Genomic DNA, 20,828 nt, shown 5'->3' with positions numbered 1-20,828 from the left:
GTACTTTTGTTCTCCAACAAGACCTGTATCGACGAAAAATGAAAATTGGCAGACAACAGCTTATTGATTATCCTGAAGAGTAAATGTTCATCACCTGGTAGATCAAGTGAAAATATTCATAACGTATTTTTAATCTAAAGTAAGTTTCAAATTGAACGACAGCTTAATATTGGTAATTTTCCTTTTACCTATGATGGAGATTGGTTTTCTTGCAAACTTGAAACGCCCTTTCAAGCCCATGTATTTACTTCTACATCCGGCAGACCATAGACGGATCACATACTCGACGCCAAAGAAAGCAACTAAAACTATCTCCTGCAACAATAAGAAGAATCGTGAAAGAAATTAGTCTCCTGCTGAAAAATGATAATTGTTTAATTACAACAATACAAAAATAATCGACGAAAGAAAATCCCTACGTCATTCGTTCTATAGAAGTAAATATGTCAAGTTTAGTTGGAAAAACGAGACATTAAGGCCACATTGTATAAATACATAGAACGTAAACGGAAATATCTACGTTACGTCATCTAGAAATCCACATCATAATATACAATTTGGCCCCGTATGTATCATTTTTTTAAAATAAAAGTTATATTTTAGTATTTTAATATTATATTTGTAACATTTGTAGCGAAAACAACAATTTACTAATTGAATTATGCTGAATTAAACATTAAACTATCATTAAACATGAAACTATCTGCAATATAATTTTACGTAGTCTTCCAGAACGTACACAGGATGGTATAATTTTATGAAGTCATCCGAGAAGCAAAGATGATGGTATTATTTTACGAAGTTCTCCGAAAAGCAGATAGGACGATAAGAATTTGATAACTTTTTCGAAAAGTAACATGATGATATTAAGTAGAACTACATAAAGTATATAACACTCCATAATCTATTATCTAAATCCAAACACAAAAGACAGGAAGAGAGAGAGACATACAGACAGACAGACAGAGACAGAGACAAAAGACAGAGAAACAATTACCATCCAGAATAAAGTCTCATTGGCAAATCCTGTATATTGCTCTATTGTGGATAGCACACTAAATATCAAACAGATGAGCACCATCATAAATCTGAAAAAGATGAATACGGTATTATAAAGCATACTGAAGAGGTTGAAGACTTCCTTGGAATTTGTATTAGATACATGCATGTTAGTATATATATATATATATATATATATATATATATATATATATATATATATATATATATATATATATATATATATATATATATATACAACCATACATATAACTAATCATAGATACAATCATAAACATATACATGCATACAACCATACATATATACATACATAAATACATATATACCTACAACCATACATACATACATGCCTACAATGATACATACATAAATACATACCTAAATGCACACACACACATACATACATACATACATACATACATACATACATGCATACATGCATGCATGCATGCATACATACATACATACATACATACATACATACATACATACATACACACATACATACATGCATGCATGCATGCATACATACATACATCCATACATGCATGCATGCAGCATGCATACATACATACATACATACATACATACATACACACATACATACATGCATGCATGCATGCATATATACATACATACATACATCCATAAATGCATGCATGCATGCATGCATACATACATACATACATACATACATACACACACACATACATACATACATACATGCATGCATGCATGCATACATACATACATACATCCATACATGCATGCATGCATGCATACATACATACATACATACATACATACATACATACATACATACATGCATGCATGCATGCATGCATACATACATACATGTATGTATGACTGACTGACTGACTGACTGACTTTATTTCCTCTTTAAAAAGAGATTACATCAGAATAAACAAATTCATGATAATACAAGATCATAAAATAAAACAGAAAATTGACAAAAATACAATAGTAATACTGTGTCAGGTACCGTATTGACAAAACGAAATATCTCAATGCCTGCAATTATGCAAATCTGCAGTCATTTGGCGGAGCAAGGCACTAATCTTTTAACAGTTGCTTGATGATGATAATATTTCGAAAAGTTAATACGTCTATAGTGTTATGTGCTTAACATTAAGTTCGAGATAGTAACGAAAAAGAAATGGAAAACTTATAACAGTGTAATTCTATATGTAGTTTTTTTTTCTTCATATGACGCATGTATTTATGCATATATATACTTGTTTGCGCGTATGCGTGCGTGCATGCATTTATCTATGACTGACTGTCTAAATGACTTAGTTACCTCTTCAACAAAGAGTATATCAGGTTGCTAAGATACATATTATACATATCATAGGAGTATGAGACACATCAGAGACGAGAACGCAAGCATGATATATATATATACATCGTCAACTAATGCATTTACAAAATGAGATATATAAATACAGAAAACCGTATAGAAATCTCATGGAAATAAACATAAACAAAACGGCGGAAGCATTTATCGGATCAAACGGAATATACGGCCAAGTCAACTGACTCAAGGGAAGGAGTGACGTTGACGCTGTCCACCATACTCAATACCTCCAACGAAGAACCTACATTAGTTAAAGATAACGGTGTACGTGATTATCACCAAGATCAGAAATACTCGGCACGAGTACACACAAGGAACAACGATAGGGAGAGAAGGTCACCATTAGCAAACAATCCGGGCACCTCATCGAAGGACACTGATAAAGTAAACAAACCGACTGAAGTTATCACAACCAACAGAAACTACAGACCACATAAACGAATAAGGAACTCTTATGAACGTCGAGTCATAATGTCAAGAATACCAGTTGATAGAACAAGAGAGGAGATGAGAACCTGTATTAAAAAACACGCTAAAATTAAAGGGGTAGAAGTAATTGACTCTCAAATATTAAAGCATTGGCGAGTAAGAGGAGGAAAGGACACTTTTACTGTTTTAATCACGGTAGATAAGTTAGACTTTGAGAAAGTTTTAGAGGAAGGTTTTTGGCCAAATTTTGTATGGGTAAGAGAATGGTATGAGGATTATGGTGATAAGGACACCCAGCAGTACTGGCGTAAATAAATAAAGGAGCAGTAAGTAAAATACATATATTATGGTAAATTGCTATATAGTCTTTGCAATACTTGTGTTGAAAATCTATTTTTCGTTAAGTCAACTAATGTCTAGTCATACATTTCGTTTGTTGACGTGGAACGTAAAAGGAATCATGTACGGGTCACCTTACTTGTATTCTTTGCTAAATGAGGTAGATGTTGCTGTACTTACTGAGCATTGGCTTCTCCCGGAGCAGCTCAATTTCCTAGATAATATACATCCAGATTTTAAATCATTCGCACGCTCTGACAAAAGACTAGCAGTAAATTTCGAAGAAAGGCTAAGGCATACGGGGTTCGGGGGAATAGCAATCCTTTATAGGAAATCATTCCGCGTTAATCCCTTGTCGAGCGCTGGCAGTGACAGAGTTTTAGGGATAGAGGTAAAATGTAACGATAGACTTAAATATTTTATATTCGGGGCACTTTTGCAATCAACTAATTTTCCTATTGCAAGTTACTCCGAAACAATAGAAGAACTAAAGGATCAGTTTGATATTTTCTGCAAAGAAGGCATTCCCGTACTTGCCGGAGACTTCAATGGTCAGCTAAGTTCACTGTTTAGCTCCAAAGCTAATTGTTTAACATCAAACGCTAGAGGCATTATTCTGGAAAAGTTTCTGAGCGATAGACATTTAATATCTGTTAATAGTCAATCCATTTGTGAAGGGCCAGATTTTACTTTTTTCTCAACCGATGGCAAATCAAAATCTTTGATAGACCATATACTATTGCAAAAAAGTAAATTCGATTTAGTGGTTAAGGCAGAAATAATAGATGATCATCCTTTGAACATTTCAGATCATCTTCCTGTAAAAATAGAGTTGGTCACACCTTTAGTACATAAGGCAACAATGGCTGACGAGCATATCATTCATTCCATAAATTGGAAGAAAGCCTCAGCAGAACAAATAAATAGATATAAGGAAGCAACACGCAATGAATTGTTAGCGCAAATGCATAAAGCAGAACTAGCGACGAATGTCGATATTGAAATTATTATTCAAGACACGGTGAAGATTTTACATGAAGCAGCTTCTAGGTTTCTCCCCATAAAGAGGTTTTGCCCATACGCTAACCCCTACTGGAAACTATTAAACGTAAAAAAGTTTCACACGAAAATGCGGCTGAAACGCAGGGTATGGATTTCTAATGGTAGGCCAAGAGGCTGGGAATATATATCATATGCGAACTATAAGAAAGCGAAGAAATTGTTTGCAAAAGAATTATTGAAAGCTAAAGAAATATACGATATAGAACAATTTAGTGAGCTTGAAAAGGCTGCAGAGCTCGATATTTCTACTTTCTATAAGTTTATACGGAATGAAAGAAATAAACGCGATTACATTCACGAAATCGAATCAAACGGAAAAATTGTACGCGATCACGTCTCTATTAGAGAGTTATGGGCAAATCATTTCTCCAGTTTATCACTGCCTGACAATACTTATCTGTACGATGAAAATCATTACCAGATGGTCTTAGCAGAGATCAGAAAACAAACTAAAGAAACCTATTCACACTTTGATGAACTTGTTGATAAAATCCCCACTAGAGACGAAATCAGTAGTGCAATTAGCTCTCTCAATAAAGATAAGGCATGTGGCCACGACGGTATTGTTGCTGAGCATTTACTGTTTGCGGACCCTCCAAGCAGTGTACAATTACTTGAAATTATATTCACAAAAGTGTATGAGGCCGAGAAGTACCCGTGCCACTTTAAACAAGGTTTGGTTATACCAATATTCAAAGGAGGGGGAAAGAACAAATTAGATATGAATAATTACCGCGATATAACTATAATTCCAGTGCTTCAGAAAGTTCTAGAACAAATTATATATGGTAGACTACTTATATTTTCTAAGCACATTTCTTTTCCAAATCCGTTGCAACAGGGTTTTAGAAATAATTGCGGTAGTATCACTGCAGCGTTCTGTAACAAAGAATCTATATGCTACTATTTGGATAAAAATACTCCTGTCTATGCTACATTTCTTGATAATGCTAAAGCCTTCAACACAGTTTGGCATAACGGGTTATTCTACAAGTTGTACAGACTTGGCATCAAAGGGAAGACCTTGCGCATCATGAAAGATTCGTTTGAGAGAGTAACAAGCTCTGTTTTATATGCGGGCAAGCTGTCCAAACGCTTCGATATTAGGCAGGGTGTAGGACAGGGCCGTATCTTGTCTGCCTGGTTCTTTCTTGTAATGATAGATGATTTGATCACGGAATTAGATCACACTTTGCGAGGTCTAAATCTTGTTGATCTCCACCTGCCTTGATCTTATTAGCAGATGACACAACTGTAATGTCTAACTCGCATCATTCAATGCAACAGCTACTTGATACAATTTCCGACTATACGAAAAGGTGGAGATTAAGATATAATGCAGATAAAAGTTGCACCATCTTGTTTACTAACAAAAGAACGACTGGTATACCTTCTTTTATGCTCGACAAATCTCCAATTCGGGCAGTCAAAAGTAAGAAGTATGCCGGCATACCTCTAAAATACAACTTAAAACCAAACGACGCGATAAAAGAAGCATGTGATAAAGGCAAACACTTGTTAAACTCTTTATATTTTATTGGTATCAGAGATGGAGGAATGAACCCTCTAACAAGTCTGAAGATTTGGAAAAGAATTATTCTACCCTCGGTCCTATATGGATGTGAACTATGGTCAGGTATCACAAACTCGAATATAGAAGAACTTGAGTTATGCCAGAGATATGCAGCGCGACGTATGCAAGCTTTCGATAAATATTCGCCTACGGAGGCAACGAGTAGTACCTTAGGACTCTGGTCAATGGAAGCATACATAGATAGGATGAAATTGCTCTTTTTCAACCGATTGTGTAAGGGCGATTGGACTTTTATCTGGAAAAAGATTTTCATTATGCGTCTATGTCAGTATCTGAACAACCCGCTAAAACAGACGGGATTTATACCTGATATTGACAGAATAACTAAGAAATATGGTATGGGAAGTGTTCTTTTAGACTATGCAGAAAGAGTACAAACTGAAGAAAAACTCATCTGGAATAGACATATTATTGATATTATCCAAAACCATGAAGAAACTGCCTGGAGAGCAAATATGGAACTAAGGGGTGATTTAATTCACTTCAGAAACATTCATTTGGACTTAAAGCCAAGTAATATATGGTTTCTCGGGCGTAAATTTCCATCCATGTTATGGCCTCTCTCTGAAGTAATGAAACTATATATCATGCCTGTTGGTAAAGTTATGGTATGCAAACTCTGTGGAAAAGAGACTGACGACAGAGCGAAACATCTTATTTTAGGCTGCGAAATGCTGCTTGAGGAACGAAACGCTTTCTTTGAGAGAGTGATTGACTCTTTAGAAGTGAGAGACGGGGTTAACTTATTCAATCAAGAAGACGATATATTGTTGGAGACACTTCTTGGAAGCAGGGTTGACTGCATGTCGTCTATTGACGATGATGTATCAGATAGGCTCATATTGGTGACCGCAAACAGCATAGCTTCATTCTGCAATAAAATGTGTGCCCTACTATCAACTAACATGCCCTAACATGATATTAAAAGTAAGTAGTAAATTAACATTAAATATAAACAATTAAAGGCCAAAGTCTTCTTGTCAAATCCGTAAATTTTGTTGTATGACAGCTGTTTGTGTGTGTGTTTATGTATTTGTTTATGTATTTGTTTATGTTTATTTCCAAGAGATTTCTATATGGTTTTCTGTATTTATATATCTCATTTTGTAAATGCATTAGTTGACGATGTATATATCATGCTTGCGTTCTCGTCTATGATGTGTCTCATAATCCTATGATATGTATAATATGTATCTTAGCAACCTGATATACTCTTTGTTGAAGAGGTAACTAAGTCATTTAGACAGTCAGTCATAGATAAATGCATGCACGCACGCATACGCGCAAACAAGTATATATATGTATAAATACATGCGTCATATGAAGAAAAAAAAACTACATATAGAATTACACTGTTATAAGTTACTATCTCGAACTTAATGTTAAGCACATAACACTATAGACGTATTAACTTTTCGAAATATTATCATCATCAAGCAACTGTTAAAAGATTAGTGCCTTGCTCCGCCAAATGACTGCAGATTTGCATAATTGCAGGCATTGAGATATTTCGTTTTGTCAATACGGTAGCTGACACAGTATTACTATTGTATTTTTGTCAATTTTCTGTTTTATTTTATGATCTTGTATTATCATGAATACATACATGCATACATACATACATACATACATACATACATACATACCTACATGCATACACACACACATACATACATACATACATACATACATACATACACACATACATACATACTTACATACACACATACATACATACATACATGCATGCATGCATACATACATACATACATCCATACATGCATGCATGCATGCATGCATACATACATACATACATACATACATAAACACATACATACATACTTACATACATACATACATGCATGCATGCATACATACATACATACATACCTACATGCATACACACACACACATACATACATACATACATACATACATACATACATACATACATACATACATACATGCATGCATGCATGCATGCATGCATACATACATACATACATACATACATACATACATACATACATACATACATGCATACACACAAACATACATACATACATACATACATACATACATACATACATACATACATACATACATGCATACATACATACATACATACATACATGCATGCATACATACATACATACATGCATGCATAAATACATACATACATACATACATACATACATACATACATACATACATGCATACACACACACATACATACATACATACATACATACATACATGCAAGCTTGGCATTGCAAATGTACATCTGTATTTGACTTTAACTTTTTAGTACAATTATATATATATATATATATATATATATATATATATATATATATATATATATATATATATATATATATATATATATATATATATATATATATATATATATATATATATGAAAAGCAAGCATTAAATATAACCTAATCGGAATAAGGATACACAAAGATTAAGACTAAGCAATGAGATTTCATCCCACAGCTGCATGATAGATTCTGCTCTTTAGTTATGCAGGTTACAAGTCATACATGTCAGTCATGCTACTGACGTTGATTTGTAATTTACAGTTGACGACTGTTTCAAACTGTATTTTAAAATTGACATGTTACTGAGAAGACTTCATTTCAACTAACAGTGTAGGAATGGATGCAACATATGACTAGTTTAAGCACAATAAACGGATGATGTCAGTATCGCAAAGGACTGGTGTAGGCACAATAAACGGATGATGTCAGTATCGCAAAGGGCTGGTGTAGGCACAATAAACGGATGATGTCAGTGCAAAATAGTACTGGTGTTGGCACAATAATGTGATAATGTCAATGCAAGATAAAACCAGTGATGGCACAACGAACGGTTGATGTCATTGTAACATAGGACTGGAGTAGGCACAATATAACGGATAGCATCGATGCAAGATAGGACTGGTGGATGCACAATAAACGGATGATATCAATGCAGCATGGGTGGAGATACAATAAACGGAGGATGTCAATTTAACATAGGACTCGTGTAAGCACATAAACGGAAGATGTCAATGCAAGATAGGACAGTGTAAGAGCGCATGCAATATATGACTAGTGTAGGCACAATAATCGGATGATGTTAATGCAACATCGGACTGGATTAGACACAATAAACTGGTGATGTCAATGTTTGACATTTAGTGTTCTGCCCACAACAGGACTGCTGATGTCACAATAAACAGATGATGTCAATACAACATAGGACTGGTTTAGGCACAATAAACGGATATTGTCAATACCAAAAAGGACTGGTGTAGGCACAATAAGGATGATGTCAGTGCAAAATAGGTCTTGTGTAGGCACAATAAACGGATGACATCAGTGCAACAGAGGATAGGTGTAGGCATAAAAAATGGATGCTGTAAGTGCAACATAGGACTGGTGTAGCCACAATAAGCCGATGACATCAGTGCAACATAGGACTGGTTTAGGCACAATAAACGGATAATGTCAATACCAAAAAGGACTGGTGTAGGCACAATAAGGATGATGTCAGTGCAAAATAGGTCTTGTGTAGGCACGAAAAAGGGATGACATCAGTGTAACATAGGACTAGTGTAGACACTATAAACGGATGATGGCAGTGTAGCAGAAGACTAGTGAAGGCACAATAAATGGATGATGTCAGTGCAACATAGGACTGGTGTAGGCACAATAAACGGATGATGTTAGTGTAGACACAATATGCTGAAGATGTCAGTGTAGCTGAGGACTTGTGAAGGCACAATAAACTTATGATGTCAGTGCAACATAGGACTAGTGAAGGCACAATAAACGGATATATCATTGCAAGATAGAACCAGTGAAGGCACAATAAACGGATGATGTCAGTGCAAGATAGGACTAGTTGTTGTTGTTGTAGAGTTTAACGCCATTTTTCAGCACAGAACAGGCTATACATGGTGGCCAGTATAAATGGTTAAGGATGAACCCGGGAAAACCTCGGAAAGAACCACCGACTCACGAGAAGCTAGTGGCAAGCTTTCTAACATACCCACATTGGCCGAACCCGAGACACAAACCCACGCAGACAGATGTGAGATGGCAATGATCCGCAACGGTGAGCGCTTTAGACCACTCGGCCACTCGGGGCCACAGATAGGACTAATGAAGACACAATAAACGGATAGGACAATGCAACATAAAACTGTAGGCACAATAAACGGGAGGTGTCAATGCAATTCAAAAAAATAAAAGGAAAGATCTATTAACAATTAATGGAATAATCAAATTTGTAGCACTTTGATGTAAACACACAAATTAAATTTACGTGATATTAATCAAGCAAACCTAGTTTTCAATCAATCGATTAACTGAATTTCAGTTGTTGTGTAAATCCGTTCTGTCGGGTTTAATCTTCTTTTCAGCTAAAAACAGTTTCTCCATGTATTAATAGGTAATCTACAATTCCGGATTATGATGCAATGGACATTCTCTGCTTAGTCAACATATTCGCTATTTTTCGACTATTATTTGTTTTCTAAACATTCTCATATAAAAAATATAAAAAATATTGGCTTCCTTGAAGTGATGTCAGTTACTAGTTTGGTCAAAGTTGCAAACCTTGAAATATACGGATTTATTTTTCTCTCCTGATTGCTTAGAAGTACCCTTCTGAGCATTCAGGAAGTAAAGGTCTTACGTCTAGAGTTAATATTGTTTTGCTATGATAACTTCAGGGCCATGAAGCGAAATCTAAAATGAGAAACATGGTTTAATCTGTCTTAATTATTTGCTCACACATTACAAATATTACTATTGCAATTCACTTTTTGAACAACATTTTTGATTAAATAAAAAATCAGTATTTTTCCCCGTAATAAAATGTAAAAGACAGCAGTTTTAGAATCAACAATATGATAAATAAAGAATAATTTATTTTGACACATTACCACGTGACGAATAAATCCTCTTTCTTTCATAGGATTGCTCATTTCTATTACGTTTACTGGAAATTGATAAAACACGTTTGTTATTGATTGATCCAATACCAAGGACGGATCCAGTAATCATGTTGTTGGGGGTGGGAGGTGCAATAGCAACTTAACCGAGGGGTCTGCGGGATCAATCCCCCGGAAGCTCCTGCATTTTAAGCATTTTCACGGCATAATTTAACCATTTACTATACGTGAAAGTTTATCGTGTGTCTTGCTCATTTTTAGAGATACTTTATTCCTTGACCTATTAGCGAATTATTTTCTTCTCAACAAATAATTTGTACATTTCTTTTCTATGAGATTGCAGGGTCTGACATGCAATGTCACGGTGTTCAAAAGCCATTAGGTCAGATAAGGACCGTCTGTTGACATGTAAATATAGTTATTTAGCTATTGGCTCTGAGTGTCTATCGCTAAAACAATAAATTCTGCTCAGTAACATGAGCATCATGAAGCAAAATAGATATCAATGCAAATGCCTAGTGATTAAATTATTCATGTTTCCTATATTTCATGGCAACCGTTATATTTGCAACACAACATTTTGTCACAGAATAGTATCTGGTTTAAGGCGCAATCATTTGTAAAGAAGGCTTTATTCAGCTGAGAGAAAAAGTGAATAAAGTAAACTTGAAGCCACATTTTTTGGTTGGCATAGAAACGCCTATACTCCATAATATTTCTCTGATTACCGAATTATTTCAAGTATTTCTGTTTTTCAAAATTCAAATGGTTTAGCAAACTATACAGAGTTTCTTTATCATTCCTAATGACAATATTTAACTAGCCAAGAAGTTTTGGACCTTTCTATCATTCATAGCAAAACGTAACTAGCCAGGATGTTTTAGACATTTCTATCATTCATGGCAATACGTAACTAGTCAAGATGTTTTAGATATTTCTATCATTCATGGCAATACGTAACTAGTCAAGATCTTTTAGACAATTCAATGATTTATGATAAAACAAAACGTAAATAATGAAGAGGTTTTGGACATTTTTTTATCATTCATGGGAATACTAGTTAAGAACTTTTGATCTATTCCATCATTCATGACAAAATGTAACTAGCCAAGGCAATGCGGACTTTTTTATGATTCATATAAACCGTAAACAGCTAAGACGTTTTGGACTTTTCTATGATTCATATAAACCGTAAACAGCTAAGAGGTTTTGGATTTTTCTATAATTCATACCAAATGTAACTAGCTAAGACATTTTGGATTTTTCTATAATTCATTGCAAAACGGAACTAGCAAATACGACGTGGACTAATAGCCAATCCAATAATAGTTTGCCTTTATTTTACCCATATTTTCACTGGGGAAAGATATTATTGTGCAAGTCTCCGCCAACGGTAATAATTCGCCCCTTGTGGGCTGCCACTGCACAAATTTTAAGCTTATATGCTAGTACTTTGTATGATTATTCTGGAACACAAGTATGTTATTTTGTATCAGAACTATTTTAAACAGGTCCATCTGGTTATGCTATCAAATTAATATCAGATGTGCATGCCGTATATAGAGTGGCTGTCTTTACTAAATAATAGTATTTTACCTACATTTAGGGCTAGACAAATCTATTGGCCCGACGCCTGAGGCAAGCTCAGATTTGGCTCATGCTTGATCAAGTATGACAGAAACAGAGAGAGGTTTTAGTTCGCAATGCTTTATTGTCTGCAAGTTTTAAACGATTTCAGAAAAAGGGCAAACTGTAGTTACTTTAAACCCATTGTATTGTCGAGCTCATAGGAATACATGAGCCCACCAGCCACCATTGGCCACGAAAAAAGTTTTGCTGAGTAATTTAAGTTTCGTCCAGCGTTAGAACATTTTTCATCTCTGATATCAATTAGGTACGTGTTTGGCGCTTTCGCTTCTATATCCTTTAACTAAACTGCACTGGAGAACTTGATATTTTTTCTTTTGTTAAATTTCTTTGAGAATATTAAAGCGATTATTTATTATAATAGATAATACATTCAATATCTTTACATACAAGTTCGCATAATGTTTCGTTTTTAGAATGTCAATAAAATATCTTTAACGGAGTTTAACTGATACAACTAACATGTATGCTGAGAAACGGGATGTCATTTTTAAAGACCACAAATGCAGAAAACATTGTTAACTGGTTTGTTGCTGATAATGTCAATGCATATTTAAGCTACGCCAAGAGAAGTACGTTTATTTTTACCATACTCAGAGCAACAAAACAAACATTCTACCTCAATTGTACCTCTCGTGAGGTAATCTATACAACTTTCTAAAGATGCAAATGAAAATATAATATCATATCAATAATAATAATAATACATATTATAATAGCTACTCAGATAATTTTATTATAATTCTGAGATAAGTGGAACATTCTAAGAAAGAAAAAAACAAAAACAAGAAAGAACCTAATAAATGGTTATATGCTGGGTATATGATTGGTGGAGGTGCGCAATACATGTTTATTTTAGTTATCTCGTCCCCTTTTGTATACAGCTCTTGAAAAATTATCATAGAATGGCATGTTTGGGGATGTTTGGGGAATTTAGATCTTATTGCGTGTTCCCCCACACTACCCAAAAGTTTGTTGCAGTAGTGTGATAACGGTCCGTTTAGATTAACGTTAGGATCTGCGTCAGTTCCGTCCATATCCCATAACTTTACCCTTTTTTCACTCACGAGTCCAGCACGAGTGCATTCCAGCAGGGATTGCTTCTGGGCGCTTCATGTGCCTATCCCCAGCCCAGTCCCCTCCGCGGCGTCTCTGGTTAGAATCTACACTTTCCAAGCGTTTATTAGATTTTTCTGCTTGTAAATCATACTCTTGATTCAGGTCAAATCTCAATTCTAGCTCCGAGGTTCCGTATACTGAGTAAGCTTCCTAGTATTTCATTTCTGCTAACATCATCTCCAACTCTGCTATGATAATAGTTATATTTTCAATGTCAACTAGTATAGCTCAAAAATTGTGCTGAGACTGTTTTGGGCTGCTACGAGAATGACTAATTATACACATATTGGCCAATATAGCCCTAATGAAATTAGTTTGCAGCCGCATCAGTTGCTATCGCCAGAAAGCAAAACCGATTCGTATACCTATGAAAATTTCCGCAGTTCCGATTACTATTAGTAATCTCAAAGGTGGTCCAGGCATCGAGTACACAAACTGCATCCGCAACAACACACGCGCTTTTGATTTTCGTAAATACAAGGTGTTCTTGACGATTTCATCTCTCAGCTGTTTTACCGCACTTTGAAGGCTCATCACCGTTCTTCTGTTACCAATATCACTGCAAGATACACTTGCTCAACAGGATAGCCTTGTTCAGTTGCAACATGCACGCACTTTCATTCGCGTATTTTTCGTCATTGGTACTACTGTCATGCAGTTGATAGAAAATTAATTTTTCTTTACTGGTACAACTGCCATGTAATTACAGACAATATCTTTCTGGGGAATATTTTTTGTCGCCAGTATTTGTTTGCATACTTTGAGGTGTAGCTAGAACAATATACATTGCACCCCTTCTTGGTGCCATGAATGTTCGTACTCACTGCTTTATATGAATATTCATACGGACAAGTGTATGTTTGATGACTGTTAGTCTAGGTTTTCTTTCACCGTTGGAACTACTGTAGGGTGGTTCTGTAACTGACGGGGCTCGGAGGTGTATATGTAGGAAAAAAATGCGCACTAGAGGATAGGCATCTCGTAGATGTTGTTATGTACTTTTGGACCGCCATGCAAGTTTCCTAAAGGACCGCGTTCGATTGCAAGGGGTTTACCTATTAATAACGTAGTTATGTCTGTATTTTAGAACAAAGTTCCCAGAGTTCGGATTCCTATAGTAGGTAAAGCATTTTTTACAGTATGCTGTGAATAATTTGTATTAATTCCTTCTATGATAGTAACAGAATCGGACCTTTTCTAGAGCTATATATACCGAGATTTTAAATAGTATAACGAAACGTTGCTCCGAATTTCTAAAGGAAGAAGGTTCCATTTTGTAACAGACTTCGGTAAAAATGAATTATATTGTATATGTGTCTTAGCGAAAAAAATATGGTATTAAATAATTTATCACCACGTTGCATGTTACTTACCTGCTCGACAACTGATATAACCGAAACTCTGTGTCGCACCTGCAGTCACATTATGATGCATTTTATAAGATGGTGTCACTCTCTCTTTGTAGCGTACTTTTGAAAGTTCTTTTCCCTTTTGTTCCGCCAATATTTTAGCTGACAATTTTGATTTTGTTGTTCATAAAGGATTCTAGCTGCTTCAGCTTGTACTTCTATTTATTTCATCTTTTTGATACATTTTTTCCAGACCATATTCCTTGATTCCAAAAGAGGTCCAGTAAATGTTATTAGGTGTATATCTAACCTTTTACATGCTGTTGTACTTATTTCTTTTATACGTATAGGTCATGATTGCGTTTCATCTATTTTTAATAACAAATGTTCAGAATTAGCGACATTCTTAATAATAGTGTCATCTTGTTCTTTTGAGAGTTTCTGGAAATGGGCGTAGCTTTTTTGTTGAATTAAAATTAATAGACAATACACAGCCATCAGATACATTTATGTAGGTATTCGTTTCCAGCACCATAATTATTATAAACTATAAACAACACTGGCGCAAGTATAGAGTCTTGTCGGACACGAGTCCAACATGGCCTTCTATACGAAAATTTTGCATCCATTTGAAAGATAAGATAAAACCATTCTCGTAGTCGATCACAAATTCATTAAATAAGTCTCTATGCATCCATTTGGTCAATGCCTTACTAATATCACAAATGCCACTGAATTTTGTTTTTGTCGTCATGGACTGCCTTGCCAAATATTTTATGTTTATTACGCCGTTGCAAAACAGCAGAATCTTTTGGAGTTACCCCAGGTTGAAGATGACTAATTAGGTTATTGGCTGTGCGATAGAGATACAAATGTTTGAATACATGCTTTTCGAATATTGTACCCACACAACTTAATTGAGAAACAGGTCTGTAATTTGAACATTCTGTCCCCTATTTTATCAATACGATTAACACCTCATACCACGCCATTGAAACAAATTAAGACAAGGGCGAATGGTTGAAAAGTTCTGATAAATATCGCAATAATATATGAGTGTCTTCGTTAAGTATACTACAGAGAAATACGTATTAAATACATGTTCAATCTCAAGACTAGAGCGAAAATATTGGATATTATGTGTCAGAGGCACAACATAATATTTTACTTCCTATTTCCCATGTGATGTTTACATTCCACCAAACGTTTTGACCAAAACTGGGATCTTGAAGTTGGTAATTTGTTTTGGTGAAAATACCCAAGTTTGTTAATTTAAACTGCGTTTGTAACTTGGATTCTAACATCTCTGACGTTGGTCCAATGTAAATAATGATTCGTTCTTACAACAAAACCGTTGATTATTTTCCGTAGCCGGGGTAATTTTCCAATATTATGTGGCATCCATGGATAATTTCTCGGATGAACTGTTATTATTTAGCCGAGATTGACAGAGTGGGCTTCCACTGCCGTTTAAATTGCTTGGTTACAGTGTTCTTCGGCAATGTATCTAGACCACCCCATCTCTCTCTCTCTCTCTCTCTCTCTCTCTCTAGACCACCCCATCTCTCTCTCTCTCTCTCTCTCTCTCTCTCTCTCTCTCTCTCTCTCTCTCTCTCTCTCTCTCTCTCCGGGATTGAGAACTCCGGTTGCTTTTGTCGCAACTGCAGATAGTATGACACTGATAGTATGGACAAGGGAAGAAAAATGTTCTGCTACTAGAGCTTCCTTGTCATCCAGTCAGATCTGTGGAAATGTATCCTTTTGTGTAATTTGTCAACATAACGAAGACCGCAGATCGTTCTAGTGATGATATACGTTACATCTTCTGTTCTGCACGTTTAGTTTGGACTATGCTGAGTTTGGCGCTGGTCGCTGTGCTAGAAACTGTTTTTGCCCAAATGCACCAGTACGATCTTTGCTTGTGATCCGCAGTGACAGTGCGCTAACTAGGATGAATCTTGGGTTCCTAGTCTGCAGAAGGCTGCAAATCCTGATTGCTCAAGTAGATTCTTCTTTTTTCCCTCAGCCTTCTTTAATGTTTTCAGTCTCAAATATTTGTCTTAACTATGGGTTCATCAAATGTTCCGAAAAACTGGTAAAATTTATTTTGTAATATTTAATCGTATTTGCTAATTCTGCGCATTATCAATGCCTGTCTGTGCAGAATGTTACGAATGCAACAATTTCAATGAAAGCTTCATAGACGAAAATACGAGTATCTACCAAATAACTTTGAGATGATGTCTGTGTGGAGTTTGTTTTCTATAAGTATGCTTGCTGTGTTTAGAAATATGAAATTTGAGTTACAGACTTCTGATAGTAATTTTATCGAAGGAAGAAAGTTAGTTGCTTTTGATATAATGTTTTACAGATTTTCTCTTGTATGTCCCAATTTTAATTTGTTGGTGAGTCTTACCAGTGCCAAACTTTGATCAAACAGTTTTCCAACACAAATATTAGCGTATGAGAACACCATTTTTGTACATATGGCGGTTTCACCGATTTGTAGGTAGTTGTTTTCAATTAACTGAAAATTAATGGGTTTTAAAAAACCTTCGAGAGGCTTAAGTATGAATGAATTGGCGGTTCTTGTACAACATGTTTCCCGTTCATCTTTATACGCCTTTATGCGTTCACTGAGCGGTATTAGTATACCGAAGTATGACGTCTAAATGGAAAAACGCTTCGTCTGGTGGTAATTGTTCGCTTGTTTTGCTTTTGATGAGACAACGTGTCTTGTCATTAAGATAAGATAGTAAGGTTTGGACAAGTGAATTCATGAAAAAATCCCAATATTTTGAATATTTTTCTGTGGGATACCCAATACCGGAAAGGAAAATATCGGAAGAAGATAAAACCTTCGCCGCTCAAGACTTTTCTTGGGTCTAAAAGTAGTTGGTTTGCTGATCAATGAGTCCAGGTAGGGACATTTCATCACTAATATTTGTAATAGTTTTTTTTTAATAGTCCAAACCTGCACTTTGGTCTAGTTCTTGGTTAAACCTAACGTCACTTGATTTGCTAATTGCTTCATTCAATTCGTATTTGGTACTCAAGTGTCGTTCTCAAGTCATGGAGGCATTGAGATTGGCAATTAAATATTTGCTGACGTCTAAAAAGATTTCTATTAAATCCTGGGTCTGTCGAGTCTATTGTTCTCAGTTAACTCCAGTTTTGGCTCATGGGTAAAATGGGCCTTGAATCGTAATCTTAATCTAAGTTCTTCGATGTCATTTTTGGAGCTTACCTTAGTCGTATGTAATGATCGGGACCAGAAACGCAAGCCTTTTTATGGCATAAGTTTTATTTCTGCTTCTGTGAGTTGTCTTTGAGAGATTAACCAGTTTGTATCAGGTAACAATGCTTTCCCTAAGGCTTGTTAACCTTGTCTTAACGACGATTATTTTTTCTGTGTGCCTTACCTTTAGCTAACAGAAGGTTCTACAGGACAGGCAGTTGCCTGACGTGGCTTCATTTAATCATCTTTCCCTAACTTGTGACGTTTTACAGAGCCTATGTTGATCCGTATTTTATTCAGAGTATACTTATTTTACCTGCTCATGTCAGGAAACAAAATCCAAGTCATACTGACGTTTTTCGATGTTGGACAACCTATTGTAAGCCTAAATTTCTCACCCCCCACCAACAGTGATGTAACTTTTATAGACGCAAGGCGGGTTATTTTTCTCGATCTTTTATTAAATGATGGTTGAGGTCCTGGTAATAAATCCAAGGTTAACCATTAATTTGAAGACCTTTAGTGACTATCTTGGTCTCTTCACAATTATATAAGAGAGTACGAAAGCTTTAGACCAAGTAACTTATTGATGTTGTCGCTTACAGTGTCGACTTTTATTTATCTACTGACACAGTATTATTAGTAGTGTTATCTGACTGATCGTTGTTTGTAATGTGTTGAATGTTATCTTTCTCTTTCTACTTTATTATAACTGAATACGCTCTTTTCTTTTACAAGATTAGATTACATGTAAGGCTTGCAATTTATATTGGTGTAATACGGGAGGTAGGTATTAGACATAGTTAACGACTACCACTTTCGATCTGAGATGTATTTACTTTTTATTAGAATGTCATTTTTTAAGATATTATTGTTAGTTGTCCTGAAAATTTCCATTAATGATGCACTTTTTTTTAGATACTTAAAAATATTATAGACGAAAATATGAGTGCAAGACGAACGTAAACATACAAATGTCTGTTTCTGTTTCTTTTCTGAATAGGGGACGGGGCGAGAGCAGGTAAACACCCACACCACTGTACAATGACGCTTTCCTCTGGATTCGATTCAGCTTTGATTAAATAGTGCTCAGACTAGACTTTATATAATTGTCCATAAATGTTTTGTGTATCGTCTGCAACATCTAACTTAATCCATGTACAAATCCAATAAAGCAAGAACTAAATCAAATAATCGGGAGACCTTCAGGGCGTGTAGTGTAATTAAAACTTATACAGACATAAATAAAAGTTACTGATTGGAAATAATATAATAGGCATAGTGATTTAAACAAGATATTTATGGAACCAGAAATAGTAGGATATATTATATATTAATCGTGTGCCACTTGTAATTATGAAACCAGAAATAGTAGGGTATATTATCTATCTAGCTTGGGCCACTTGTACAGATAATTATGAGACTAGAAATAGTAGGGTATACTATCTGTCTAGCTCGGGCCCCTTGTAAAGTTAATTGTAAAACCAGAAGCAGTAGGTGTATTATCTGTCTCGCTTAGGCCACTTGTGAAGATAATTGTAACACCCGGAAGAGTAGGGTATATTTTCTATCTAGCTTGGGCCACTTTTAAAGATAATTATGAAACCAGAAATATTAGGGTATATTATCTATCTAGGTTGGGCCACTTGTAAAGATTTTTCTGCGCTTGTGAGATTAATGTTTCGAATGAAATCACGTCAACAGACAGTGATTAAGAGTGAAAGTGGTTTCCTGAAATAAATATGTCCTTCCAGGCGCGTTTAGAAACGTAACATATGGGCTTATGTATTTACAACTCAAAAGCTAGTGAATCCCAAATTTCATCTCTCCCTTTCTCTCTATGTTTCTGCGTGTGTGTGTGTGTGTGTGTGTGTGTGTATACGCCGCATGATATACTGTCTATTTATGGTCGAAATCAGTTACATAACGGAAAGACCCATATATTAGCTATCAGTGATTCGTATTTTCATAATGATATACTTTGTCACTGTACCACTATGTTACATATACTTGTACAGCAATGATCATATAAATCCCCATCCTTAGAATCTCTTATCGTGTCTGGGGCAATAAACCTTCAAAAACAAACAAATTAAAAAAGAAAAGAAAATATATGCACAATAAATATATATCTTACACTAGACAAAAATGTCGACATTGCCTCGTTTTTAATTACGTATGTCCCCCTACTTATACGAGTGAAGTTTTTTCAAATTATTAATTGCAGTGATAATCTGCATTTCAGTGACAAGCGTTTACATTACAATCAATGTTATCATACGGGATTTCAAAATTCATACGTCTTCATAGATGACCCTGTATGTGATGGTTGCTTGAAAAAGTCTGCAACACTGACAATCAATGCAAAAATCAATAAGATCTACAAACATAATTGTCCCTATATGTATGATGTTGTAAATCGCAAGCTTTTGGTGATTACAAATTGTATTTTAAAAATATATGTTTTATAGATTTATTTCAATCATAACCACACATATTCTTTCTCACTGAGTTTTAGGTTTAACCGAAGTTGGTCTTAGACAAATGAAAACTGTATTGACCATATTGGTTTCAAAATCTTTCACTAAAACTATACCACGAATACGGCATCATATTCTACAAAGATATCTTAGACTTGATGGAATTTTCCATTTATCTTTAAATGATGATTTTGAAGCTTGTATTTGGCTTGAGTTCTATATGCT

The 20,828-nt window shown here is 35.2% G+C and overlaps 1 protein-coding gene across 2 annotated transcripts in view; it reads right to left on the bottom strand.

Moving 5' to 3' along the window:
* LOC149792275 (potassium voltage-gated channel subfamily KQT member 1-like) overlaps nt 1-20,828 on the bottom strand; it is a 282,881-nt gene that overhangs the window by 73,654 nt on the left and 188,399 nt on the right. For both annotated transcript variants that reach the window (XM_089970825.1, XM_089970826.1), the window contains 2 exons: nt 998-1,088; nt 189-315 (listed from right to left, as the gene is read on the bottom strand). In XM_089970825.1, coding sequence (XP_089826951.1) covers nt 189-315; nt 998-1,088 — 218 coding nt within the window. The remainder of the gene's footprint in view (nt 1-188; nt 316-997; nt 1,089-20,828) is intronic.

Source organism: Sinohyriopsis cumingii, chromosome 9, assembly GCF_028554795.1.
Source record: "Sinohyriopsis cumingii isolate HCF-2022 chromosome 9, ASM2855479v2, whole genome shotgun sequence".
NCBI lineage: Eukaryota > Metazoa > Mollusca > Bivalvia > Unionida > Unionidae > Sinohyriopsis > Sinohyriopsis cumingii.
Note: the sequence above shows the minus strand (reverse complement) of the source record. Positions and strands in the feature narration are given on the sequence as shown.